This window comes from Tursiops truncatus, chromosome 10 (assembly GCF_011762595.2).
Source record: "Tursiops truncatus isolate mTurTru1 chromosome 10, mTurTru1.mat.Y, whole genome shotgun sequence".
Taxonomy (NCBI): domain Eukaryota; kingdom Metazoa; phylum Chordata; class Mammalia; order Artiodactyla; family Delphinidae; genus Tursiops; species Tursiops truncatus.
Window position 1 is genome coordinate 36873023 of NC_047043.1, and position 27680 is coordinate 36900702.

Sequence of the window (27680 nt, forward strand, 5' to 3'; positions counted from 1 at the left end):
AAAAAGCAACACAAAAGAAAGAAGTAAGTGATGTTGATTAGCATTTCTGAGTGAGGGGGAATCCCCTGTAGATTAACCAAGTGGATGTGCTGAGAGACCTGAACCATTCCCTGAACTTGGAAGAGATACACCTGCATGTCATCACAAGCCCAGAGGCAAAATGTGTTGTGGTGTTTGTTTTCTTTTTCTTTTTTTTGCGGTACGCGGGCCTCTCACTGTTGTGGCCTCTCCCATTGCGGAGCACAGGCTCCGGACGCGCAGGCTCAGAGGCCATGGCTCACGGGCGCAGCCGCTCCGCGACATGTGGGATCTTCCCGGACTGGGGCACGAACCCGTGTCCCCTGCATCGGCAGGCAGACTCTCAACCACTGTGCCACCAGGGAAGCCCCATTGTGTTTGTTTTCTTAAATGGGTTGTTTGTTGATTGAAAAGGGGATTATAGCTTAACTGTTCATCCTTATCACTCTACATATTTTGGAAATGGTGATTTACTTTATGGAATGGCCAAACAAGGTTCTGTTCCCCAAGCCTTCCCCATGTTCAGCCTCTTTCTCCATCTTTCTGTCTCTTTTCTCTGAAAAACAAAAAAGCAGAACCCATCAACAAACTATATAAATGACTTTGTAACCTCCCAGAGATGGTTTTGGGGTATAGAGTACTATTCTGGGAAAATAGAAATACATTTCTTTCAGCCTGGACTGGGTGGACATAATTGGACCCACCTCTAGGAGCAAGGAATAAGACACTCAACCACTGACCTTCCAGAATTATAATCCTGAAAATCCCTGCTTTCACCCAGGTCATTGAGAGAGGTGGAAACGTATTATCGCTACTTTGAGAAGTAAAGAAGGTTGTGATTACACTGGGAAGAGCTACACAGGCACAGCTCCTTGTTTCTGGATAATATACCAAATGTATGCCAAGGTGATCACACATGCAACATATGCCAGTTTTCATAAAGGATGTGACCTCAAAGAGTAAAACTTGAACTGTTTCAGTTTCCAGTGATTCTGCCAGTTAGCCAGAGATATAGAAATTCCTGACTCTGTGTAAAGGGAGCTTGTGTAAAAGGAATCCTGGTTGATCCCTTTGTCATACGAGTGTCTACACCCTCTCTGGAAAAGTACAGTTACGACAAGTCTTGTGGAAGTGGGGTGTGCTAGGGCACAGATAGCTCATTTCAGTCACAGCTCAAATAGATCAAGGTGAAGGTAGGTTACACAGAGAATGCAGGATGAGTTTGTAACTTAGGTGGAGATTAATGAAGATAGGTTGTGGGACTGTGAGAGCTAATCAAGGGACAGGAGATAATATAGCTTTGGTGGGAAGGGTAGGAGATTCCAGACTTTTTAGAGAAGGCTTGAAGTTGGGAGTAGATAAGCCAACGAAAGAAGCCTTCAAACAACTGCCCATGGGATGGGTTAGAAGTTTGGTACCCAGACTGGAAAGTGCGTGGCCCCCAAGGGTCTTAGCCCAGGGCTTCTCACTCTTTGCCACACTCAAGAATCACTGGGGAGCCTGCTAGAAAGCAGATCCGGATTCAGCATCCGACTAGAGATTCTGGGTTTCTAACCAGCTCCCAGGAGATGGTGACTGCTGGTCCAGATACTACACTTTGAGTGGTGAGAGCCTAAAGGTCATGTTTGTCAACATGAAATTGGGGTGGGGAGTGGTTCCTAGAGCATGGAGCAATCAGGACAGTAACCTTTTCTTCTGCCTCCTAGACCAGTAGTGGTCTTAGAAAACGGAAGGGGTTCAAAGCTCTTGGCTTTGGCTGCTAAGATTGAGCTTTAAGAAACAATGCTCTTCCACCTTCCGTTCCCATTTAGTACACCGCGGACATCAGGCCATGTGTGACACTAAGATCCTGTGAGGGTACCAGAGTGGGTGAGGTGGTATGGTTCAGTAGATATCACAGAAGTTCAGGGGAGAGGTCATCAGCAATTATGACATTGAGGATAAAGGGCTCTGGAACCAGACTGCCAGAGTTCAGAGCCCAGCTTCACCGCTTAGCAGCAGTGTGATGAACTATTAATAGTTTCTTAATCTCTCTGTGCCTTAGTTTCCTCAACTATAAAATGAGGATAATGGTCCTAACCTCATAAGGCTATTGTGAAGATTAAATGAGCTAGAGCAGGTACTTAGAACAGGGACCAGCATTTAGGAAACAGCTGTCCTTATTACCGGCGGCCCTCGAAGCCACCACATACTTCTGCCTTTTCACACCAACGTTTCAGCAGCCTGACCTTGCACACCTCTCCCTCCCGCTGGGCTAACCTCTGAGAGCAAAAGCCCTTGTCTTATTCCCCTCTGGGAGTTCTCTTAGCACCTTATGCAATTCTTTGAGGTTATTGCTGAATAAATCAAATTAAAAATTGTTCTGTCAGGAAAAGATTTGAGATCCATTTGCAGAAATAATAGCATTACCCCAAGTCTCCAAACCCAGGCTTTAGCTGGTATGGTAGCAAAGCCTTTCCACTAAGCCCTGTGGAAGTCCTCAGCTTGATTTATTTTTGGACTGTGTCTCCAGAATATGTCAAAATAGCTTTCCCTGCACAAGGGAAACGATTCCTACCCTCAGATCCTCGAGCCAATCTGAGCTGTCACCGTGGCCCCTTCTGGCACTACATTCTTGCAACGTGTGGAGGAGGAAACATTGAAGAGCACATTTGTTTAAGTGGCAGAGTTTACTGCCTACAAAGCACTTCATGGCCTCAGAGCCCTGTTGCCTGTAGGGTAGATTACTATTTTTCAGGTAAATATCGGATAGGGATCTTCCAGCAACATTTTTTTTACAGATGAAAGAGGGGAGAAAAACAAAAAAAGGAAGCAAAGTATAGGGGAAGAAAACATGTTAGGGTCTCACTCTAAGGCCGGCTTGGTCTGATTTTGAAAAATGGGTCCTTATTTGTTCTTCCAAGTAGGTAGTCCATGATCCCTAACTGAAACCACAGATGGCCAGTTTTGGGTCAGGTTTGTGGACAGTGAGATGTGAGGCTTTTGTGTGACCTTGGGTGAATCACTTTACCTCTGAAACTTGGTTTTCTCATTCATCAAACGAAGATCAGAGCAAGGCCCCATTAGCCCTAAATTTCTGAATCTAGGTCATTCTGAGAAGATTCCTTCAGCTGCCGAATTTCCATTTAGAATGCTGTTTTGGAAATTTGCCACTAGAGGCCAGTGTGAATACAGTTTAGCCTTGCAGCTTCTTCAAACGGCAGATGCCTACCAATGCCTTTTCATGATTCTAAGCCAGGCCTGGCACCCCTTGGGTGTGGAAAACCAGCAGCTGCTCAGACTGAGTGGGGCCAGAATTGAGACATCAGCCTGGCATTGAAAAGGCCTGGGAAGACTCTGTCGGCACAGGCCCGCCAGCCCTCTTTCCTGTCTACTGGACTAGATGGAGGAGAAGCCCTCCGTGCATGGTGAGGGTGCTTGAGCCCCTGTGCCCGGGGCCTGGTTCGGTAGCATGCCTCATTGTAAAGAGCCAGCTCCCTCTTAGCCACTTAATATTGCACTTTACAGTTGAAGCCATTCATTCAGCAAGTAATCTTGGAGCCCCTCTTTTAGGCCCAGCAATAGCAAATATTTTCAGAGTCAACCAGAAGGAAACTTAGAGGACTTCCCTGATGACGCAGTGGGTAAGAATCCGCCTGCCAGTGCAGGGGACACAGGTTCGAGCCCTGGTCTGGGAAGATCCCACATGCCGTGGAGCAACTAAGCCCGTGCGCCACAACTGCTGAGCCCACGTGCCACAACTACTGAATCCCGTGCTCCTAGAGCCTGTGCTCAGCAACAAGAGAAGCCACCACAATGAGAAGCCCGCTCGCCGCAACTAGAAAAAGTCCGCATGCAGTAGCAAAGACCCAATGCAGCCAAAAGTAAATAAGTGAATAAATTTATTTAAAAAAAAAAGAACCTTAGAAGAAATTATTGCCCTTTCTCTGTTCCATGGTCTGTGGAAGCTTCTTATATGTATTTTTCTCTTAATCTCCAAAGCCATCTTCTGAGGTTGGCATTATTATGCCCATTTGCAGGTGAGCAGACTGCGGACCAAAGACAAGTAGCACTGAGCCTTGTACAAAGTGAATGAATGTATGGAATAACAGGCCCAGTGTTGCAGGGCTAGTAAAAGGCATGTCTAGGACTTGAACTTGAGAACTTCTGATCCCAAGTTTAGCCCTTTTATCTCTACCTTTGACGTACAGAGGAGGAAGATGAGGTGCAGAAAAAGAGAATGATCTGGTGGCAGGGTAGGCATTAGGACCCGAAACTCCTGCCTTGCAGTCTCTCCATCCTAGAGCATCCTCAGCCCAAGCTGGCTGGGAGGCTCCAGCCTTAGTTATCTCCAAGACCCTTCTAAGCAGAGCCTGCACTAGGCCTGCCAAGGCACAGCAGGAGGGGGAGAAGGAGGGAGGGAGGAAAGGAGCACAAATGACCCTAATCAGTGTGTTTATTGGATCATAACTGTATTAGCCTCACCACTCAGCTAATCTCATAGACTCACTTTCCTCTTTGTGAGGATCTGGCCACAGCTTCATTAAAAGCTGCTGGCCTGAGTACCTGTGAGGAAGCTCTTGTACAGCAGAGGTGGTGGGGAAGGAGGCAGAAAGCAATATTTCTACTTCCTCGTTATGCTGACGGGGAAGACGGCCATTTCACATTCACTGCATAAGGAAAGCCCCCAAGGAAAGGGAGTCCAAGGTTCACAACTGTCTTTGGAAACATTCAGCTCTAAGAGAAAATGTTCCCTTTGTGCCTCCCCCTTTTGAAAGCATTTGTGATACTTTAAGAGAAAACGAGAAGGGAAGAAACTCATGTTTGGGGAACATACCACATGCCAGGTGCTTTACATGTATTATTCCATTTAATCCTCTGAAGGCCTGTGAACAAGACATCATAATGTCCGTTTCATAGATGAATCCGTTTCATGGATGAAGCTCCATGTCAGATGGCTGGGTTTTGGCAGAGCTGAGCTTCAGGCTTGGGGTCTGCTGTCTCCCTCGGTCATACCCGAAACTCCCACAGGATTGGTTTCCATACCATTCTCTGCCCCCTCCTCCCTCCAGCTCAGAAAATATAGAAGCTGGTTTTCGAGCCAGGTCATTGTGTAACCTTGGCAACTTCCTTGAGCCATAGTTTTTCCATCTATGGAATGAGAAGGCCAGACTTGGTTTCTCTGGTCTAAACCTGGGCAGTTTTATGATGGTATTTTCTTGTAGCACATTCTCATCTAATTGGACTCTTATACCAGTTTGGAGGGGATGGGCGTATGGGTATCATCATCCCCATTTTTTAAGCTAGGGTAACCTGAGAAGCAGAGATAGAATGAGGGGTTCAAGGTCATAACATGAATGGTTGGAAGGGAGACAACCCAGCACTGCCTCTTGCCTCCAGGCAGGCGGGCAGGCGGCCTCTGAGAGGCTGTCAGCAGCAGCTCCCCAACCCTGACACCTGAGCCTCACCCTGGCTCCTGATAGAATTATCAGAGAACTGGGGAACACATACTTACTGTAATCAGAGCAACTTTTCTTAGCCAGGGGTGGAGGAGGCAAGATGTGAAGTGTGTCTGATGAGCTCCTCTCTCAGTGCAGGGCCCAGAGTTAATAAAACTCAGGGAAATCACATCAGGCAGCTGGAGATGCAAGCAGACGGGCTCCAGGGGCAGGGCCACTGGGACTTCAGCTTCCACACAAAGCCAGGCTCGAGGCATTTTGTGCACGTTTCAGTTTTCTTCAGCAGCCAGGCAGGCAGATAAAAGCAACTTGGCATGAAAATGAATTTAGCGCTTGGGGAAAAAAAAAAGAATGTTTCACCCTTGGTGGCTTTTCAGACTGCCCAGGGCAGGTACAGCCAGGGGACATGCTAAGGAGCAGCAGTGTAGGGAAAATCCGAGGGCGGGGGTGGGGTGGGAAATAGCCCCCTGCCCCACCCCATCAGCCTGAGGTGGGGAGGGGCACAGAGTCCTGAGGCCTAGGCAGACCCTCAAACAACTGTGGCAGGGGAGAAATGGGAGGGATTTGGGGGAATAGACTCGATCAAGCCTTTCCAGTTGAAAGTCCAGCTGTTTCATCCCTCACCCAGGCCAATCAGGAAATCATCAAGTGTGTCGGTGGGAGGCTGGGACTGCAGGGAGGGACATAGGCTGCTTTTAAGCTTCTGAAGGTTCAAGTGCGAGGATTCATTCTCCAGTTCCCAAGATGCGAAAATAAGAGGAAATGGGCTGATATCAAGTGGAGAGAGAGTTCAGGAGGCCCAAGAGCAGACTGGCTGACTGGGGGGTAATATATTCAAATGTAATTAAATCCAGCAAAAAGGAAGAGAGGGAAGCTGAGGCCTGGGAAAGGCTAGGCTGTGGAGGACCAAGATCCAAGACCAAGACCTTCAGGGCACGCCCCCTGCTAGGCAGGAGAAGAGAGAAGTGTCTACCTAAGAGAAGTGTTTTGGAGGTTCAGTGGAAGGAGAAACTCGGTGACCTTGGGTGAATCCAGGCTAGCTTTCTGGAAGAGATTTTACCTGAAAGAAGGGTAGAATGTGGGCCTGGTGGAGAGGAAATGGCAGGAAGAAAGGCCGGGGGCAACCATGTGGCTGGTCCTGGTTGGGTGTAAAAGGCTGATGGTGGGGGTGGGGAGATGGAGGTTCACATTGGCCCTTATCGCAAAAGGCCCAGAGATAGGACACTTGCATTTATAAATAAAGTCAAGGGGACCCATCCCTTCTTGAAGGAGCTGAGGTGAGAAAAAAGGTCTAGGAGTTGATTCTAATCTGAACTCCTGTTAGTTTTTACCTCCAGTTGCTGCTTATTAGCAAAACAACCTTGGGCCAATTTCTTTCCCTCTCTAGGACTCAGTCTTCAGATTTGTAAAATCGAAGTGAGTTGCATTATCTTACAAGTCCTTTGCAGCACTGAGGTTTCCAATACCGCAACTAACAATACTGAGCTAAATACTGGGTTAAATGTGTGTGTGTGGCGGGGGGAGGGTGCACAGTGACACGCTGTGATGTCTATGCTGGACAGGGTGAAAAGTGGAAGGGACAAGGCTCTGAGCACAGATCACATGGTGCTGGGACTAGGTCCCATGGACATGCGAGGGGCTGTCTTGCAGACACTGAGTCACCTAGACAAGCCCTGAGTGAAGATTGGAACAAGAGAGGCTGGTGTCAGGCGAAGACAGGGGCTTTGGTCTCACACAGTCCTGGGTTTGCATCCTGTCTCTGCCACTTATCCGTGAGAGCTTGGGCAAGTTAAGGCCCGTATTCTACAGATTCCTACAGCATAACTCAAAACGAGTGCTCCAACTCCACTGGACAGGGCTTCTGAGGAGACTGGGTCTCCCTCATCTCTCTATCCCTGGCAGTGAACTAGCCCAGCTCACTGCACAGGGTAGTAAAGTTTTATCAAACGAGACAATAGCGTCATAGTTATTGTGAGGATTCAGTGTGTGATGGATGTTAAATTCTTATTGCTAAGCTTATTACATGGTAGGTTCTCAGTAAACAAAATAAATAGATAAGAATCCCTTCCCGGGCTTCCCTGGTGGCGCAGTGGTTGAGAGTTCACCTGCCGATGCAGGGGACACGGGTTCATGCCCTGGTCTGGGAAGATCCCACATGCCGCAGAGCGGCTGGGCCCGTGAGCCATGGCCACTGAGCCTGCGCGTCCGGAGCCTGTGCTCTGCAACGGGAGAGGCCACAACAGTGAGAGGCCCACGTACCACAAAAAAAAAAAAAAAAAAGAATCCCTTCCCTTCTCTGTGCTACTGGTCAAGGAGCCCAGAGATTCTCAATCTGATAGTTGTCAATTCAACAACTGAATTCATAATAGATGCTCAATAAATGCTTGCTCAATAAATGGAAGGCTAGATGTGAGATGTATGTGGTAGTGAAGACTTGGGCCCTGTTTGGGACTGCTAGGTGGAAGCCAAGGGTCCTCATGAAGGAGTCAGTGTTTCAGAGGGGAGAGATGAACCTTTCATGTAGTCATATGATCAACTGAGCACCTATTACGTGCTAGGCACTGCCTTTGGAGCTGGGAGTGTAACCATGAACAAGGCAAAGTTCTTGCTTGCATAAAACTTGTATTCTCTTGGGGGAACATACAATACAGTACCTCAGGGTACTGCTCTGAGGAAAAATAAAGGAGGGTCAGGGGGCTGAGAGTAACAAGGTACTGTGTTAGGTAGTGTGGCCAAGGAAAGCCCCCTGCAGGGAGGGCATTTGGGCAGAGACCTGGGTGACCCGGGACAAGTGTTCTAGGCTGAAGGAACAGTAGGTACAAAGGCCCTGAGACAGGGGCCTGCAGGGCCCATAAAGAGGCCAGTGTGGCTGGAGTGAGGACTGTGAGGGGGAGAGAAGGACGAGATGAAGTCAGAGAGGTCACAGAGCCCATGGCCCATCAAGTCCTTTTACCACAGAGAGAGATGGAAGCCAGGGCAGGGTCTGAAGCAGAGGAGTGACATAACCCGACTCTGGTTTCAAGTGGATCCCCTGTCTGGTGTGAAGATTCTAGTAGCTAGACTGAAAAGGCAGGGAGGCCTCCCTCACTTGGAAAAACAGGAGAGGCTGGAAGGAGGAGCACAAGAGAAGTGAGAGAGGAAGCCCAGGGGTGGGAGTGGGGGGCGCAGATGGGATCCTAGGGGCGGGAAAGGCTGCTGCACCAGCAGCTGGAAGGCCCTGGGGCTTCCCTTTGCCCAGATGACTGATCTAGCCATGCTGTGATGTGGGGAGAGGCAGAAAGGAGGGGCAGGGTGGGGTTCCAGTTGGGATGGTGGGGCATCTCCAGGAGGAATGGGGGCTGGAGGTGTGGGGAGCCCTGTGGCCAGCTTGTGCCTCTTCCTCCACCCCAGCAGAACATGGCTGCTCCTCAGACCTTCTCAGGCAGGTTCGCACTGCACTTGGGTGCCGGACCTTGCTGTTATTAGTGGAGTTTCTTATTGAGGGAAGAGTCAGGTGACCTTGAGTCCTTTACTCCCCCTCTCTAAACTTTTGAGTGAAAGAAGGGGTTTAACCTAGATGGTCTCCAACCAAGCCCCTTCTAGCATTTCTATTAATGGATGGAATCAGACACTGCATCTCCCCTACCTCTCTACTGCCACAGTGGTTTCAGGTTCCTGTCACGCCCTCTGTCTTTCCATCTCCCCAGGGCTCCCATGTACAGTGGTGCAGGGCATTCACCTCACAGGGGCACCCAGCCAAGGGAGTAAGTGGAGGCTCAAATCAAGCCCATAGTCTGCTCCACAAGCCATGTGCCCTGGCTGGCTCAGGGATGCATTTACCCAAAGTAAAGAAGGCCTTTTTCCAGCTTGTTCTGAGGTGCAGTATGGTTAGCCCCCACTCCCCTGTCCCATGCTCACTCCATCTTCTGCTCCTCTGTGTTCCTTTTGTCTTACCATCCCCAGCCTCAAACAGGGCAGATCTGAGGGCAGCATTTACACGACAGGCCTGGGGGAGGGTGGAAGACAGCAGCTGCCTCATCTGTGAGCTCTGCCTCCCAAGCCCTGTGGTGCTTTTCCTCTCCTTATCAATGCTGCGGGTTGCCTCTCGAAATTGCTCTGCCGTCATTAACACTGCGGATTAGGTCAGATGAGAGTATGTTTGCAGTCTTGGATGGCAAAGACAAAACGCTGATGCTGATTATTCCAAATCTTCTGGACATGGCCCATTCTGTGCTCACAGTTTGTAATCAGAGGGACAAGCATTGGTTACATGGTGGGGTGGGCAGAGCTGTGGTTGGCTCTAATCTGGTTGCCAGGCCCAGACAACACGTCTGCAGTGCCTGATGGCCTGCCGGCTGGCTTGCCTAAATATCACAGGTGACCTCAGTTACTTGACACTATCATATCCCTCAAAGAAGAAATGACCTCTCCAATGTCAACACCCATAGACTGCTTTTGAACCATCAGCAATTCATTTGCGTGAGCACTGTGAGCGTTTTGCTCTGGGTCTGATCAGCAAGTTTTGTGTTCTGCGGTCACTGGTTAGCTATGTAACTATGGGGTGTCTTTCAGACCACCTCTCCTTCAGTGTCCCCTTCTGAAAAGCCTCTGTGCCCAGAGGAGGCCAAGGCCCATGGCCTTGCATCATGGCCTCTCACCTTCTGCCCTCATATTCTATCTCTGCCACTTTCATCCTGTGCTCCAGCCACACTAGGGTCCCCAAACACAGCTCTCTGGCCCTTAATCATGCTGGTCCCCTGCCAGGAGCACCTGTTCAGCCTTGTCTTCCAGGCAGAAGTTAGTTCATCATCCGTAGCAGCCACTGTCCTGTCTGTACCCTCACCTTTACCACTTCAGTGCACTCCAGCCCCACATCCAACTGTCAGCACCTGTACTTCTTTGCCTGATGCTTTCTCTGGCTTCTGGAACCTGCATTGCCACTTTGTGCTGGTCAGGCCAGAAGTGTCAGGGACTTAAAGCCCTCCAGAAGCGGCCCTCAGCCACTGAGCCAGTGACTGATGAAAGTTGGTGTATACATACCCCTGCTCCCTCGCCCCTCTGGTGGGCTAAGTGTGAGGTGTGTTTTGTATGGTCTCCTAGAGCTTCTCAGTGGGAATGAGCCTTAGTTGCCCACAGTGATAACTGGTTTGATAAACCACCCTTATAGGCTGCCTTCCTTACCTCACCTCCACACTCCCCACATAGCATTTCCTTAATCTCCCCAATAACCTGCTCACATTTAAATCTTTCTCTCGGGGTCTGCTTCTGAGGGAACCAAACAGACATCATCAATGTCCATCTCAGTGTCACCTCCTTTTTGCAGTTGCTCCTGACCCTCCCTTGTGCCCATTCCTGGGGTAGAGCTGTTGGTCACTCTTCTCTACTCTCTGGGCCCTTTATACCTACCTCAACAGCATTCCTCATGCTGCATTGTCATTTATTTTCTGCATGTCCTGGGGTCCCCACTGGCCTGGAACTCTTTGGGGACAGATACTATGTCCTTTTCACCTCTTTATTCTCTGAGCCTAACACAGCACCTAGCACAGAGACGGTGCCCAGTATAATTTTTTTTCCCCAAAGAGCCAGCCATGGAAATGCAATGACTGAGGGGGAACGGAGAGAAACAGACAAGTTCCAGAATTTTTCTAGAAAGAGAATCAGGGGATGCTGTCACATTACAAGGTTATGTGACCAGATGCTGTCACATTACGAGGTTATGTGGTAGAACTTCAGTCTCACCACTCACCTGCTTAATTACCTACAGTGGGTCCCACCTGTTGTCCTCCTCAACTGGGCCTAATTTCATGGATGACTTTTAAGACCCTCCATCATCTGGCCCCATCCTAGGAGGCAGTCAAGGTTTGTTCAGTCAGGCTTTGGTCTCAATGGCTGGGGTTCAAATTCTCACTCTGCCAGTTCCCAGCTGGGTGATCATGGGCGAGTTACTTAGCTTCCCTGGGATAATAATACCTCATGCCTGTACTTATTTTGAGAATTTATACTCACGCATAGTCCTTGTGAATATATTTAAAACCACTGAATTGTACACAAAATGGTGGAATTTTGTAGTACGCAAATGATATCTTAAAAATTAAGCATGGTGTCTGGCCCAGGATAGTCTCTTCGAAAACGGAATGGTGGTTATCACTGTTACCAAGGAAGTTTTCCAAGGGGCCCTAGCACCTGGCCAGGCACAGGGCAGGTATTCTGTAAATACTGGTAGAATGAATGGATAACATATTCCACAAGTATGTCTGGAACATGTGTAGGACAGGTATGGGGTGGGGGGAGGGAACAGAGAGTCCAAGCCCAGTTTTGCATCCTTCAGAAAAGGAGGCCCGACTTATCCTGCAGAGAGGGTCTTAAGCCCAAACCGGAGAGTGGAGCCTTCTGACGCAGCAAGCCCCCGCTGCCCTGGGCATCCCAGCGCCTTTGTTCTTGCTGTCGGGTCCCAGGTTGCAGAACACAGTGCAGCCAATCCTGAGCCATGGGTAAAAGGAAAACACTTAACCCGGGCCGATGAATGTGTTCTTATTTATCTTTGACTCTGGCTGTATCTGATGTTCTGGGAATTGACTTCAAACAGAATCTCGAGGCGCCTGTTAAGGCCCAGCTGCCAAAGCCAGGCCCGCGGGGCGTGGCTTTTCCAGGGCCAGCCTCAGGCTCTAGGCCTCGCCAGGACCCCTCCCCGGGGCACAGGGGCGCGTCGCGTCCAAACGCCCGCCCGGCGGTGGGCGCGGAGGAGGTTTCAGCTCCGCAAGGGTGAGACTGAGGCTGAGAAGGGGTCGCTGGAGATTTCCTGGAGACGACCCTCTGTGCGAAGCCCTGGAGAGACGCCACAGCGCAGCAAACCCAGAAGGGCGAAACTGGGGCAGGGTGGGGCCGCAACGGGCCTGGCTGGGAGGGGGCCCGCCTGAGAGGTGCCTCGACTCTCTCCTCGCTCCCACGGCTGGGATCAGAGCCCAGCACACAGCAGGCGCCTACTTGGTGCAGGTTGCAGAGAACCCCCGAGGATCTCGGGCCGCCCTCTGTCTGGCTGGAGGAAGCTTCTAGACCTGGGGGCTGGTTAAGCCGTGTGGTCACGACGGGCCGGGGATGGGGAGGGCACTGTCGCGTGGCTTAGGTGGCTGACTCCGCGTGGCCAGGCCCGGCGAGAACCAGAGGCGGATGGGGGAGCGCCCATGCACCCACTCTGCCTAGGCCTAAGGACCCTCACTGGGAAACCGAGGCGGCTCCTCCAGACACCGGGGTCGGCCCCACATGCTTCCCCAGGAGATGTGTAATCTGTTTCTGGACTGAGACCTGCCCTCCGTTGGAGCGCACCCTCAGCAAAGATCCCCCCCTCCAAACCTCTGGTTGGGGGTTGCTGTCTCTTTTGCACAGGTCCCTCCCCACCCCCGCTCCGCATAGACCCTTCTCATACAGATGCCCCTTGGTTCACACATCCCTTTCCCTCCTCGGAGATGGAGACCCCTCAGGGAGGTGGGGAGTGGAGGGCGGGCGCAGACGGAGACGCGCACGGCCGAGACCATCTCTAGCTGTCACTCCCCAGGCTCACAGCATCTGGAGCCGCGTCTCCACGCCCGCCACACGCACAGAGATTCACATGCTCGCACGGACACACTCGCACTAGCGCGCAGACCCCGCCCGCGGCCCCGCCCCGGCCCCTGCGGGCGTCCCCTCCGGCGCTCGCGCACCCGGCGCGCAGCCCGCCCCGGGTGGCGGGAGGCGGCGGCTTCGGGCAGATTTGATTTTCCCGCAGCCCGGGAGCCCCGGAGCCAGAGCCCGAGCCGAGGAAGTGGCGCTCGCAGCCGCGTCCCCACCCCCGCCGCGGAGACCCAGCGAGAGGCGCCGCAGCCCCTGCGCTCCGGGCTCGCTCCGCGCTGCCTGAGTTCGGCCACCCCCGCAGCTCGCGCCCCATCCGGCCCCCCACACCCCTCTCCTTCTCCTGCACCCTTTCTGTCCCCGCCCCAAGCTCCCCGCCCCTCTCCCGGTGCCCCCTCCACGACTCCGCGCGTCCCTCCCGGTGCCCTCTGCCCGCGCTCCTCCGCCTCTCCCGGCTGCGCCTCAGCTCTCTGTGCTCTTTGCGCCTCTCCGCTGGGCCCCCAGCCTCCTCGTCGCGTCACCCGCGCCCCCTCCTGTATCCTCTGCCCCCGCTCCCTCCGCCCCGCTTCCCTCTCTCACTTCCCACGCCCCCTCTTCGCTCTCCTCTTTCCTCCCTTTGCCGCCCAGCCCCGGCTCCGGAGTTGGGGGAGAGCCCAGGGTTTCGGTTGCTCCGGAGGAGGCGTGAATCGCGCAGGGATTTACTAATTTGGGGTGGAGGGCGCGGTGGGCTATGGAGCAGCCCGAGGACATGGCGTCGCTGAGCGAGTTCGACTCCTTGGCGGGCAGCATCCCGGCCACCAAGGTGGAGATCACCGTGTCCTGCAGGTGAGCCGCCCGCTGGTCCTGGCCCCCGGCCCCGCCCCTGGCCCCGGAGGCCCTGCGCCCCTTTGGCTCCGACCATCTACCTCCGTGCGCCCCCTTACAGAGTGACCTCTTCTCCAGGACGCCCCTTTGCCTGTCCTGCAAGAGCCCCTGCCCAGCCACGGGTGGCGACCGCGGAATGGGAAGCCAGGCTTAGGGTCGTATCCCAGAAAGTTTGCACTCTGGGCTGTTGTTGCGAGGAGAGAAGACACAGGAACGGGGGTCCAGACGCCCGTTTGGGGAGAGGGAGGTAGTGAAAAGACATAGCAGGGTCTTCACAGCAGTCTATTTCTGATCATCCCCTCCCCAAATCCAGAAGAGAATGATCTGCCTCATCCCTCCCAGGCGTGCCCAGCCTCTGCCTTTTGTGCCCTCCTTCCCTCTCTTCTCCCCCCTCCTTTGCCCCAACACCCTCACCCTCTCCTCCCTTACCCACCCACCATTCTAGACCCCAGGATTTGAAAGCCTTTCTTCACCCCCAACAGCAAAACTGACTCTCAGGAAAGGATCAGATTGACTCATTCGTCCTGAGATGTGGATAATTGATAATGACTTAAAGTTGCACCATTAAAAAAACAATAACTGGGGGTACAAAATCTTAAGCCAAAGGACTAGAACGATGAGTGTGGAATTTTAGAGTCCAGCAGGGGAGGGGGAGGAGAGTTTTTGTGGGCTGCCACCCCCAAATCCTCAGTCGTGTCACACAGGCTTTGGGAGTCACTTCTTCATCTAAGCTGGGTCTCCCCCAGGTTCTCCTATGTGAGAGGAAGGCTGCCACAGGCAGTAAGGGATACAGGTGGGGAAGGGGGAATTTATCCCTAGTGCAGGCACCCTGTGGCTGGCCTAGGGTCACTGCCTTGCTGGGATTGTGAGGGGGCACTGTGGCCTACGCAGAGGCTACCTCTTGAGTTTCTGCTGGAAATGCCATTCCCCTGCCCCAAGTGACCAACAGCATTTCTGGGGTCCTGGGTGTGCACTTGTTCCAAATCGCCCAGGCCTCTCTTTGATCAGACCTTTCACCCACCCTCATGGCACCCCCAACCCTGTGTTCCCAAGTTGTGGCATTGGGGAGGTGTAGATGGAGCCAGGGGAACTGGGCTGGGATGTGAAATAGGGAAGGACTTGGCGGGGGGGCTGCGGTTTAGGGTGAGTGGGAGTGAGGGCTGATGAAGTTGAACATAGCTGGCCCCTGCATCAGGCCCTTCTGGGGGCTCCTGTGATAATCCCACATGTCTCCCCTATGGCCCCACATACGGTTTTGTCAGAATTATCTCCCAAGGCCATTTGCATCTTGCCATTACTCTGCTGGGAGATTCCTGACTGCCCATTAGCTCCGGCCTCACCTCCTCAGCCATCCACAGCTGCCCCAGCCTGTCCTCCCTTCCCTGCTGGTGCATGGCCCTGCGCCAGATGCTCCTTCCCAGCCTTCAGTCACGCCTGTGTCGGAGCTGTCTCGGGAGGCTTTTCACCTCAGAGCCTCTGAACAGCACAGTCTCCATCCATATCTCACCCTGCCTTCATCTCTGCCAGTTCGTGTCCCCCCATCCTGAAAAGCCCGGCCTCGTGCTCCCCACTTCCAGCCATCCTTCTCACCCTTGAGAGACACGCAGCCCAAATCACTGCCTTCCGTGTTCCCTGGGTCCTGAGCACTCAGCCTGGGCCACCGGGTCTCTCACATATTGAGCACAAAACCTCTGAAGACATCTCAGGTGTGCAGACTTCATTCCTCTTCCCCCAAAGCAACTTTGTAAGCATTTGAGGGCAGCGATCCCCACCCTGACCCAGACCCACGAACCCAGAGGAGGCAGAGGGCACAGGGCATTGTGGCTTTGGAATCAGATACTTTAAAATGGAATCTGCTCCACCACTTGGGGCAAACTTTTAGCCTCGCTTTCCCCCATTTGTCAAGTGCAAACAACGAACCTGTTATTCGTGGAGAAACCTTATTCACAGAGGTACCCCTCATGCTTGGAAGCATGGCTGGCATGTAGCAGGTCCTCACCGAATACTGTTGGAGGACTTAATTTACAGGAGTAGAGGATCATGAAGCATCCAGCATGCTGCTTTGCACTTGCTTCGCACACAGTAGGTGCTCAATAAATAACAACAGTGATTATTGTAAGGCAGTAGCACTTGGCCCCTCCTGTTTGCTCTCTGGAAGCAGAGGTGTCCAAAGACTCAAACCATTTGCCTAAGCAGTACCTAGGGATGCGGTTGAGTTCCTGGGGGATGTGGTTCTGGGATCAACCCTGGTGTTCATTCCCTTCCATGGGACATCAACCTGAGAAGGGCATGACCCAGGCTCTGCTCCTGCCCTCCCAAAAGCCAGAGAGTGGGGAATAATGAGTTTTGGTAGGAAGGGGTGAGGAGGGAGGAGTCACCTGGAACGGAAGGGAGGCAAGAAAACAATGTGGATAAACTAGAAATTGTAAATCCATCTGTTTGCCTCAACCAGGTCTAACTATCCAGTTTCTAGAACAGATCGAGAGAGGGAGAGAGAGAAAAGGAAAAGGAGGCAAGGAGGAGGAGGATGGGGAGGAGGGAGAGCTGCACAGAATGGCTTTCTCCAGCATATTCTATACTCCATGGCCACCAGTTAATGAGAGCCAAGGCCTCCTCCCCTGCATCTCATGGTCAGCATTGACTGAGCCCGGGGGAGGAGGCTACAGGGTGCCCCTGCCCTGAGCATCTAGGTGACACCTGCTGGTGGGCAGGGAATAGTAGGGCAGGCAGAGGGGTTGGTGGACTGAGAGCTCCAGGGGGCTTCAGAATGGGCAGCTGGGGATGAGGGGGCCAGTGTTTCAAAGGAACTGGAAACTAGCATTCCTGGGAGCTAGTTCCCTTCCCTTCTGCTCCTTAGGAAGGTCCCTACCATCCCCTGCAGCCCTAGGAGGTCTCTGCTGTTGCCTAGGGGAGGACCTGACCCCCACCATGCCTATCCTAGGACACTCCTAGCTGAGCAAAGCTGCCTGGCACAGGGCCATGTCTGAGCCCTAGCACAGGACCACAGCAGAGGCCCATCCAGGCCTCTGCTGAAGGCAGGTGACACTGTGGGATGGATGTGTTTGGGCCCCTGCTTCTTTGTGTTGGGTGTCTCCTGGGCTAATCTATAGTCTACTCCCAAACAATTGTTTTCACTGATTTTGGTAAACTCGGGCCAAAGATTTTAAAGCCTCTGGTTGTCTGGCTCAATGCTTGTAAGAACATGAGTCTATGGGGTCTGTCTACCTGGGTTCAAATCCCTGTGATTTTGGGTAAAGCACTTAACTTGGGCTGTGGTTTCCTCACCTGTAAAGTAAGTGTAGTAATCCTTATCACAGTAGAAGGATTAAATGGATTAAGCCATGAATAGTAATTTATGTTGCCTATTATTTGACACCTGAAAGTAAATAAAAATCTGTCTCTATAGCTGGTTTGTTTGGGTCCTGGAGATCTGGTCCATCTAGAAAGTTCTATTTCCCCCCACCCCCAGCTTTATTGACATATATTTGACATACTGTGTACATTTAGAGATTCTGAGGGGTTGTTTTGGGAGTAAGGTAGATGGTTTGTGAAACCAGATTCCAGCAGACATCGTAGAAAGTGTGAGCCACGAGCTTCTCTTTTCTCTGTTGGTCTGTTCCAAACCTTTCCTGACTTTATTAGCCTCCCTGCAGACCCAGTCAAAACTCACCTGTCCAGTGTCCTGTTCCCAAGGGCCCCACTATTTCTCTATGCCTCGTCTGATGCAGGGATCCAGACCAGCGTGTTGGTTAGAAAGAGCAATTTGCATTTTTTATGTAACAGGAAACCTGTGCGCTTCCGCGGGGTCTTGCTGGCAGAACCACTGAACGATTCTACATGGCGGGGCTCCTGAGACCCACAGGGAAGGCAAGGAGGGGACAGTCCAGAGGCAGGTGGTGGCTTAGCCCTGCTGGGATCTCTCAAGCAGCTGCCCTCTCCCCTCCAGCTGACGTGGGGCTGGTGGGCAGCTGTTGCCTCTGCCCCAGAGATGTTGTTTTCTGCTGTCTGTTCAAGTTGGCGTTTTGGAGAGGCAGCCTAGCTCAAGAGCTGTGCCCTCAGCCTCTCAGAAGGGGTGTGAATGGGCTCAGAACACTGTCTTCTGACAGGCAGGGGGAGGGTGGCTTTGGGGAAAGGAGGAGCCTGGGGGCAGTGTGGCAGCTGTTAGAGCCATTGCTAGGAAAAAGAGGTCTATTCAGCCACTGACTACATTAAGATACTGTTTAGTGGAGCCAGAGGAATAAAAACAGTGGGATTTATTGAGTGCTTACTACATGCCAGGCATTAACATCTGTACTAGGCTGAACCATATGCAATTGCCTGTACTCAGCTGTTTTTAACCTACTCAAATAGCAACTTGGTACAAACTCAGACTATTATATTAGTTTTCAATTGCTGCGTAACAAATCACCATAGTCCTAGAGCTTGAAACAACAGCCATTTATTACCTCACAGTTTCTGTAGGTCGGAAGCCCAGGCACAGCACAGCTGACTTGTCTGCTCTGGGTCTCTCCAAGCTGAAATCAAGGTGCCTGCAGGGGCTATGATCTCATCTGAGGCTTGGGGTCTAAGCCAAGCTCATTTAGGTTGCTGGCAGAGTTTAATTCCTTGCAGCTGTAAGGTTAAAGTCCTGTGTTCTTTTTGGTTGTTGGTTTGGGGCTCTTAGCTCCTACAGGCTGCCCTCAGGTCCAGCCATGTGGGCCTCTCACAACATGGCAGCTTCCCTCTTCAAAGCCAGCGGGATAATCTCTCCAGAGTCTGCTACTTGATATAAAGTAACAGAAGTGAGTATCCTATCATATTCCCAGGTCCCACTCACATTCAAGGGGAAGGGATTGTGCAGGCTTGCACACCGGGGGTGGGAATCGCAGGGACCATCTTAGATTTCTGCCTACCCCAATTACTGCATCTTTTTTAAGCTTACAAAAATCCTATGAACTAGAAAGATACTAGTAGTATTTTTCCCTTTTTGCTGATTAGGAAATCGGGGCTCAGGCTAAGGAACCGGCCCAAGGCTGTACAGTTAGTGTGTTTTGGAGAAGGGGATCCAAATCCAGTTTCCTCAGACTTCAAAACCTTGAGAGCCTCTTGAGTTTGAGGATTGGGGTCTCCAAGGATGAGAATCATGGTAGGGCCTGGGTACCAACCATGGTAGATGTAGCCAAGAAGTAGGTACTCTATCTCCAAGGATGAGAGGCCTTCCTTGCTCAGGGATGCCAGGCAAACCCAGAACCAGAGGAATCCCTAGGGAGCAGAGACCAGAGAGAGTCATGGGATTGCAGCTGGCCTTCCCTGGCATCTAGACCATAGGGTAGTAGCTTACCATCTGTCCTCTTCCAGCCCACAGGTCTCCCTGCTCAGACCTAAGTCCATTGCTGGAGATGACCTACCATTGGGAAGAGAGGGTGGGGAGGAGGTGAGGGGAATAAGGCTGGAACAAGTTTTGGGCACAGAGGAATCAGATTCAGTTAGGAATGCTTTGGCTGTAGGTAACAGAAAATCTGATGGTAGGTCAAGCCCAAAATACATTTATTTTTCTCAGATCACAGTGAGTCTCTACGTAGGTTATCTCAGTTCCAATCTGTCAGCTCACTTTGCCATCAAGGATGCAGCTATCTTTCTATTCTGCCATCATCTAAATGGTGGGCCTCATTGTTACAAAATGACTGCCTCTTTTCTAGGTATCACAACCACATCCAAAGACAGGAAGCAAGACATTGGACCAAAGGCCTCTCTCTGAAAATTTCTTTTTATCTAGAAAGCACAGTTGCTCCCCAAATCTCTCAGCAGACTTCCCCTTCTATTTCAGTGGCCAAAGGCAGGTCTCATGTCCACCCCAGGCCAGTATATTAGTCAGTTTGGCTGGCAAAACAAAGTACCGTAGACTGGGTGACTTAAACAAGAGAAAGAAAAATTTATATCTCAGTTTTCAAGGATGGAGGTCCAAGATCAGGGTGTCACATTCTGGTAAGCCCTCTTTCCTGGCCTCAGATGGCCACCTTCTCACTGTGCTCGCATGGCAGAGAGAGAAGGTGAGAGCAGAGAGCAAGCTCTTCTTATAAGGGCACTAATCCCATCATGAAGGACCCACCCTCATGACCTCAAATAACCCTAGTTACCTCCCACAGACCTCATCTACAATACCAGCACATTGGGGGTTAGTGTTTCAATGTATAAATTTGGGGGGATACACAATCAGTCAACAGCAACAAAGGACAGGAGCCTACCTTCTCTGACTTTAGGCCATCTGCATCAGATAACTGAACCAGCGTGGATTCTGTTAGGAAGGGAGTGAGGAATGCTTGCTGGGTGGACAGCCATGGCCTCTGCCACAAGGAGGCTTTCCAGGTGACCCACAGACTACCTGAGATCCCTGGGGCTACAAGGGGCCTCGAGTTTGGTGTCTTTGAGGACTGACTCCTCAGATTTTCCTGCAGTCAGTGGACAGCCAGTGTTAAGTGACTGGGGACTGATTTTCCAAGCACAGCTTGGCTGGACCCCTGACAACCTCTTTTCCTGCTAGTTTCCTGGTCAAGAAAAAAAGACTTAGTGTGATTCCAAAACATTGCAAGGTGCCTCTGTCTCCTAATGTCACTCACCTCTGCTGGCCTAGCCTAGTGCTCCCAGTAGGAGAAATTTTAAGACTTGATGAATGGGATGGGGGGGTGGGCGTGAGGGAGAGAAAAATCAAGCACACTTCCTACATATCTGTTGTAAGCTATTGGCTTCACAACTGCACAAGGCAGGTATGTGACTGCGTGCACAGATGAGGAAACTGAGGTTAAGTAGCTTGTGCAAGGTCACAGAATTACCATGTGGCTGTGTGGAGATTCTAGTTTGAATGGATCTGAGGCCAGAGCTCAGGCTGTTTTTCCTTGGTCACGTAGCTTAAGAGGGACAGTTATTACAATAATTAATAATAACAAAAATGCAAATAGCTCCAGGAAGGAGAGCTCTTTAAGCCACGTGAAAATTGCCTTTTAGACCTTGCTGAGGTTGCCTGGCAGGGAGACAGTGCACGGGAGTGAGGAATAGGATTTGAAAGGGGAGATGGGCGAGTGCCAGGGGCTGGATGCCAAGGTCCCTCTCCTTTCCTGGGATTACTTCTGCCTGTTAGGACAAGGAGCAGGGCAGGGAGAGATGGGAAGCCCTCCAGTCCTCTTCAGCTGTTCCTTTGAGAGCACCCCTCATGAAGCTGGGGGTAGGAAACGGGAGAGTGAGGATGTGAGGGGCGCTGCTGGTGGGGATTTGGGAGACCCTGGATTTTAGTAATGCAGGCACCTCTGAATGGTCTCCGACTTCAGAGTTCAGTTTTTGGTGCTCCTGGCAAGCTGGGTGACCCTGGCACACCTCAGCCCCAGCTGTCTTGCCTGTACAATGAGGCAATGTCTACGTCCCAGCATTGATACGTAGGGTGAACAGGGTGTCATAGGTTAAGTACACAACAAAGGATTTGGTGCCGATTATATCCACGGTTAATGTGGCCCCCTCCCACCCTCTTTGCCTGCTTGGGGTTAACCAGATGTTTGGTGTTAAAGTGCTCCATGGAGAAATAGGGTGCATCTGGAGGGCCCCTCAAGCTTCGGGGTCTCTCCAGCCTCTTCAGGATTCCTGTTTCTCCCTGATAGTGGTTTACCTGTCCCCAGTCTGCTCTCCTCAACGAAGGCTATACAACAGGCAGGTGGACCCTGCTGGGCGAGGACATGAAGGTGCTCGAGGTCCTGATCAAGCCCAGCAGTAGGGAGCAGGGAGGGGAGAACATGGGGATTCCCTAGAAGCCACCTTATTCTCCACAGGGCTTTTGTGAGCATTTATTGTATGCCAGGCACTTAAATGCAAGTTAGTATGTGCCAGACACTGTTCTGTTTTGCATATATGAACTCCATTAATTCTCAGAAAACCTGTAGGAGAGAGGGACTGTTATTACTCCCACTTTACAGATGGGGATACTGATGCATAGAGAGGCTAAGTGAGGTCATACAGCTAAGGGGTAGAGCTGGGTTTTGGACCCAGCATTGAAGATCCAAGCTATGTGCTCATCACCACCAACTTTTTGTCAGAGGTTGGAGGGATGCTTAGGGAGGCTTGTTGCAAAGAAGTTAAACCATATTTTTGGGGACTTCCCTGGTGGTCCAGCGGTTAAGAATCCACCTTCTAATTCAGGGGACGCGGGTTCCATCCCTGGTCGGAGAACTAAGATCCCACATGCCCCGGGGCAACTAATCCTTTGCGCCACAACTACTGAGCCCGCACACCATAACTAGAGAGCCCATGCATCACAACGAAGAGCCCTCACGCTCTGAGTCTGTGCACCACAACTACAGAGAAGCCCGTGCACCGCAACTAAGACCCGACGCAGCCAAAAATAAATTAATTAATTAAAAAAAAAAACCAAAACAAACAAACAAAAAACCCCCATATTTCCTTAGCCTTTGAACCTCAGGAAGCTCTTTGGGAATATGATGAAAATTCTGCAAAAAAAAGAATGCATCCATATGGACCAATATGCCACATTTTGCTTATAGTTTCAGGGGGATCCATGGACCTCTATTAGGGACCGCCAGTCCAGGAAAAGCTGAGATGAGTGTTCTTGGTGTGTTTCCTTTTATTCTATAGCCAGAGTCATTTGCTAGTAAATCCACGGAGCGTGTATGGGCTTCGTTTAGAGACAACCTGAACGTGTGATAATCAGTTCACTGAGTAATTTAGCACCGGAGGGACTGTGTCTCCCCGCTCGGACTTCCTGAGGCACGGCTGTGTCTCTTCTCAGACTGGGACTCCCTGAGGGCAGGGCTCTGTCTCCCCTCAGACTTTTGCTCCCTGAAGTGAGGGCTGTATTTCCCCTCAGAGTAGGCCTCCTAAAGGCAAGGCTGTTTTCTCCCTCTCAGACTGAGGCTCCCTGAGGGTAGGATTGTGTTTCCACAGGCTGGGGATCCATAAGGGTCAGGCTGTGTCTCCCCTCAAAGTGGGACTCCCTGAGGCAGGACTGCGTCTCCCCTCAGACCGGGGCTACCCGAGGACGGGGTGTGTCTCCCCTCAGACCGGGGCTTCCCGAGGACGGGGCTGTGACTCCGCTCAGACTGGGGCCCCCTGAGGGCGGGGCCGTGTTTCCCCTCAGACCGGGGCTTCCCGAGGACAGGGCCGTGTCTCCCCTCAAACTCAGAGTGGGGAGCATGGGTGGTGGGGTTGACTGTGGGTCAAGTTGTCCAGACAGGCTGTCACTGCTGATGGCTTCAGTGATGGTGACTTAGGGTGAGGTCTCCTTCTAGACCTTTCTGGCTTTGCCACTGCTTGTGCAGCATGGCTACTCCCTGCCCCTCCCTGGACCTCAGTTTCCCCCTCCTCAAGGAGAAGGTGGAACAGATGATCCTGAGGGGCCCATCCAGCTCTGATATTTGGAGTTGGCTGGCAGGAAGCCACATAGCCTAGTGTTTCTCCTCTCTGGGGAAAGGGTGCAAGGGACATCGGGGCCCGTGGGGGAGTAGGGGAGTGGAGGAGGGGACGAGAAGACCCCCGGGGACATCTGGGAGGCAAGTGGGACATGGGTAAGATGGTTGGCAAGGGCAGAGCTTGACCTTAGGACAGTGTATGAAGGAGTCAGTAGCTCCAACAGGTGGGAGGGCTCACAGGAAGCCCCTTCAGCAAATAAAGCCCTTGCTCGAGTCAACAAGGGTCTTCAATGAGTGGGTCTCCCGGTGGGCACCTCTGGGAGGCTGTGTGAAGCACAGCTCAGAGCTGTCCCGGGGGGAGTCAGGAAGCCGGGCATTTATCCTCCAACTCCTGCCCATCATTGGCTGCCGTGGGGAGTGTAAACTTCCTGGTATTTGCAGCCCTGCCTCCCTGAGAAAGCCCTTGGAAGAGAAGTAGGAGGAAACTGTGGGTGTGTACAGGAACTAGGAGGGCTGAAGGGGTAGGGCCGAGCATCAGCAACCTTCAGAGCTGGCACTCTTCTCTCTATTGTACAGATGAGGAAACAGACTCAGAGAGGTTAAGTCACTTCCCAGCCAGAGACCAAGTTTTCTTTGAGCCATGTTGCTTCCTGACAGCAGTGGGTCACTGTGGAGTGAGGGACACCAGATGTGCAGGAGATGCCCTTGCCTGATCTCCCTATGATCTCCCATCTGTGAGATGGGATAATGCTTACCCAGTACTGATCTTGCAGGACAGAGTGAGAATTGGGAGCTAATATTTGCAGAACGCTTAGCGCAGTGCCTGGGGTTCAGTGAGTAGGAGCCACGATTGCACAGAGGCAGGGAAGGAGGGGCTCCGCTCCTGTTGTGAGAGCTCTCTGCCTCCAAACATTGTGTCCATCATTTTTTGTTTGTTTGTTTTTTTGGCCACGCTGTGTGGCTTGCAAAATCTTAGTTCCCCAACCAGGGATTGAACCTGGGACTCTGGGAATAAGAGCGCGGAGCCCTAACCACTGGACCACCAGGGAATTCCCAGTCATCTTGCTGCATGAGTTCACGTCTAATTGTTAGGACCATGTGTTAGCTCTGGCCTTGACCACAAAAGGACCCTGTTCAAATGAGTCTGCATCCCCTGGGAGGTATCATTAATTAATCCACTGGCACAGGTGAGATGATTGAATAAACTGGCTGTAAGTAGAGCCCTGAGAGAATGGTACATTAGTGGCTTGATTTCACTTTATTTTTTCAGAGACAGAGAAGTGGTAAAAGGAGAATTTCTAGAACAATTTCTACAACATTGGGCAGATTGTGTTACGGCCCAAGAGCAAGGGGCTGTGGGATCCAGGGCACCAGGGCCCACAGGAGTGTGTGTTGGTGGCAGGGGGTGAGAAGCAGGAAGCACCACACACCCTAGGAGCTGAGCTGAGGAACCTCTGGGGCCCAGCCAGCTCCAATGACCCCTAATAAACTGTGCTGAAGGAGCCTCCTGCTTCCCATTTGCCTGAAGCCAGGCCCGAGGCAGCCTCTGGATCTCAGTAACAGCCTGAATCCCCTGAGATCCTTGGGCTGTGCTAACTCCTGCTCTCTCCCCCTCTTTCAGGAACCTTTTGGACAAAGACATGTTCTCCAAGTCTGACCCATGTAAGTCCTGCACTGACAGTAATAACAGTAACAACAACAGCAACGGCATTGTTTTATTTTTTTCTTTTCCATGATAGTTTATTCCAAGATATTGAATATACTTCCCTGTGCTATACAGTAGGACTTTGTTGTTTAACTATTTTATATATAGTATTAATTCCAAACTTCTAATTTATCCCTCCCCCCTACCTTTCCCCTTTGGTAACCATAAGTTTGTTTTCTATATCTGTGAGTCTATTTCTGCTTTGTAAATAAGTTCATTCGTATCACTTTTTAGATTTTACACATAAATGATATATGATAGTTCTCTTTCTCTGTCTGACTTACTTCACTTAGTATGATAATCTCTAGGTCCATCCATGTTGCTGCAAATGGCATTATTTCATTCTTTTTGTGGCTAATATTCCACCATACATATGTACCACATCTTCTTTACCCATTCATCTGTCCATGGACATTTAGGTTGCTTCCATGACTTCGCTATTGTAACTAGTGCTGCTATGAACACTGGGGTGCATGTATCTTTTCAAATTAGAGTTTTCTCCAGATGTATGCCCAGGAGTGGGATTGCTGGATCGTATGGTAGCTCTATTTTTAGTTTTTTGTGTTTTGTTTTTTGTTTTTTTTTTGCCATATGCGGGCTTCTCACTGCCGTGGCCTCTCCCGCCGCGGAGCACAGGCTCTGGACGTGCAGGCCCAGCAGACATGGCTCACGGGCCCAACCGCTCCGCAGCATGCGGGACCCTCCCGGACCGGGGCACGAACCCGCATCCCCTGCATCGACAGGCAGACCCCCAACCACTGAGCCACCAGGGAAGCCCTATTTTTAGTTTTTAAAGGCACCTCCATATTGTTTTCCATATTGGCTGCACCAATTTACATTCCCACCGACAGTGTAGGAGTATTCCCTTTCCTCCACACCCTCTCCAGCATTTCTTCTTTGTAGACTTTTTGATGATGGCCATTCTGACTGGTGTGAGGTGATACCTCATTGTAGTTTTGATTTGTATTTCTCTAATAATTAGCGATGTTGAGCCTCTTTTCATGTGTCTATTGACCATCTGTATGTCTTCTCTGGAGAAATGTCTATTTAGGTCTTCTGCCCATTTTTTGATTGGGTTGTTTGCTTTTTCTGTTATTGAGCTGTAGGAGCTGTTTGTATATTTGGAAATTAAGCCCTGTTGGTCACATCATTTGCAAATCTTTTCTCCCAGTCTGTATGTAGACTGTCTTTTTGTTTTGTTTATAGTTTCCTTTGCTACGACGGCATTATGACTACTACAGTAGCCAACACAGGAGCCTGTACTGAGTGCTCACTATGTACTAGGCATCGTTCCCAGTACATCAAGGCTATCTAATGTTTCACAGATACTGTCTGGAGAAAGAAAACTTGGAGGTCTGACCCTTCCCAGCCCCGTACTTGTGAAGCCTCAACACAACCAAGTGGGTAGGGAGGGCTCAGAAGGTCTCAGCCCCAGGGAAACCAGTGCATTTAAGATCCCCAAATGTCTGTGGCCTAGGGGGATGAGCACTGATTTTGGAGCCCAGGGTTCTAGCCCTAAGCAATGCTGCTCAAGTATATGACCTCAGACAACTCATTGGCCTCCTCTGATCCTCAGTTTCCCCATCAGGGAAGTGGGGCTGATGATAATAATAGGCCCCATGAGGCCACCTTGGGCTCTAAAGGGACAAGCGGGTTTCAGATGCTCTCTCCTGCCACACCTCTGCCACTCAGTCCTCCGTCATGCACACCTGTCTACCTGCCTCACACTTTACACTTGCTCTAGCCTAGATGTGAGTGACCCCGGCCCTCCTCCCAAAGGGTGCCCCTCCCAGACACACCTATATTCTGGGCCCCCTCCTCCAAGCCGACCCCACCCAGACCCAACACTGCTACCCAGGCCGTAGTGTCCTGAGGCGCCTGACCCTCCAGGGCCCTCTGCATCTGGGGCCCACACCTTCCTCTTGGCCTGGGCTGTTAACCCTTTTTTCTCTCCTCTCCTCACAGTATGCGTCATGTATACTCAAGGGATGGAGAACAAGCAGTGGCGGGAGGTAGGTACAGCCCCTCTCCCACCGTGGAAACATCAGCCTGTTCCTGATTGTCTGTCTGTCTGTGCATCTAACTCTGCAGTCATCCCACCTGATGTGTTTCCAACTTCAGCATCTAAACCCCCGTGAAGGATAGTAAGGTGTGCAGAGACTTGTCCTTGCTGATGCAAGAAGAGACTAAAGGTGGAGAGAAAGTTCCTGTCCTCAGGGAGCCCCAGTCTGAGGGGGGAGACAGGGAGTCCAGGCCCACCAAGATCATGACCAGAGACATGGGTACAGCCTCTAGCACCATGTCTCAGCCAGAGCAGCCTTCCCGTGGTTTTTGACTAATGTGAGTGAGTGTGGCTTTAGTTAGGTGATTCCCCTGCTCAGAAACCTTTGGTGACTCCCCTCTTCTTTGAATCAAGTCTCAGCTGCTTAGTCTGACGTCCAAGCTCTGCCGTAACTCAGGATGGCCCGCTTTTCCAGCCTTGTCTCAATTCCATTGTCCCCACCAGAGGCCTTTTGCCCCTTGTGATAGGGTGTTTAAGGAGAGGGTAGACTTGAAGTGCTCGCTCTTAAGAATCACAGACACTTTTAGTGGGTGGCTGCTAGATACCTTCAGTCTATTCCCCACCCAAAAGCCAGAGGAATCCTATTAAAACCCAAGTCAAATTCTGTCCCTCCTCTGTTCAGA

The 27680-nt window shown here is 51.3% G+C and overlaps 1 protein-coding gene across 15 annotated transcripts in view; it reads left to right on the top strand.

Moving 5' to 3' along the window:
- CPNE5 (copine 5) overlaps nucleotides 1–27680 on the top strand; it is a 125555-nt gene that overhangs the window by 1358 nt on the left and 96517 nt on the right. For 5 of the 15 annotated variants that reach the window (XR_012334481.1, XR_012334480.1, XR_012334479.1 and 2 more), the window contains exons 1-3: nucleotides 11756–13865; nucleotides 24912–24952; nucleotides 26961–27007. Coding sequence is in view for 8 of the 15 variants with exons in the window: in XM_073810804.1 (XP_073666905.1) it covers nucleotides 13771–13865; nucleotides 24912–24952; nucleotides 26961–27007 (183 nt within the window). In the remaining 7 variants the exon portion in view is untranslated. Of the gene's footprint in view, nucleotides 1–11744; nucleotides 13866–24911; nucleotides 24953–26960; nucleotides 27008–27680 lie in introns of those variants that run through there. The other 10 variants (XR_012334477.1, XM_073810798.1, XR_012334476.1 and 7 more) reach the window with 8 other exon arrangements.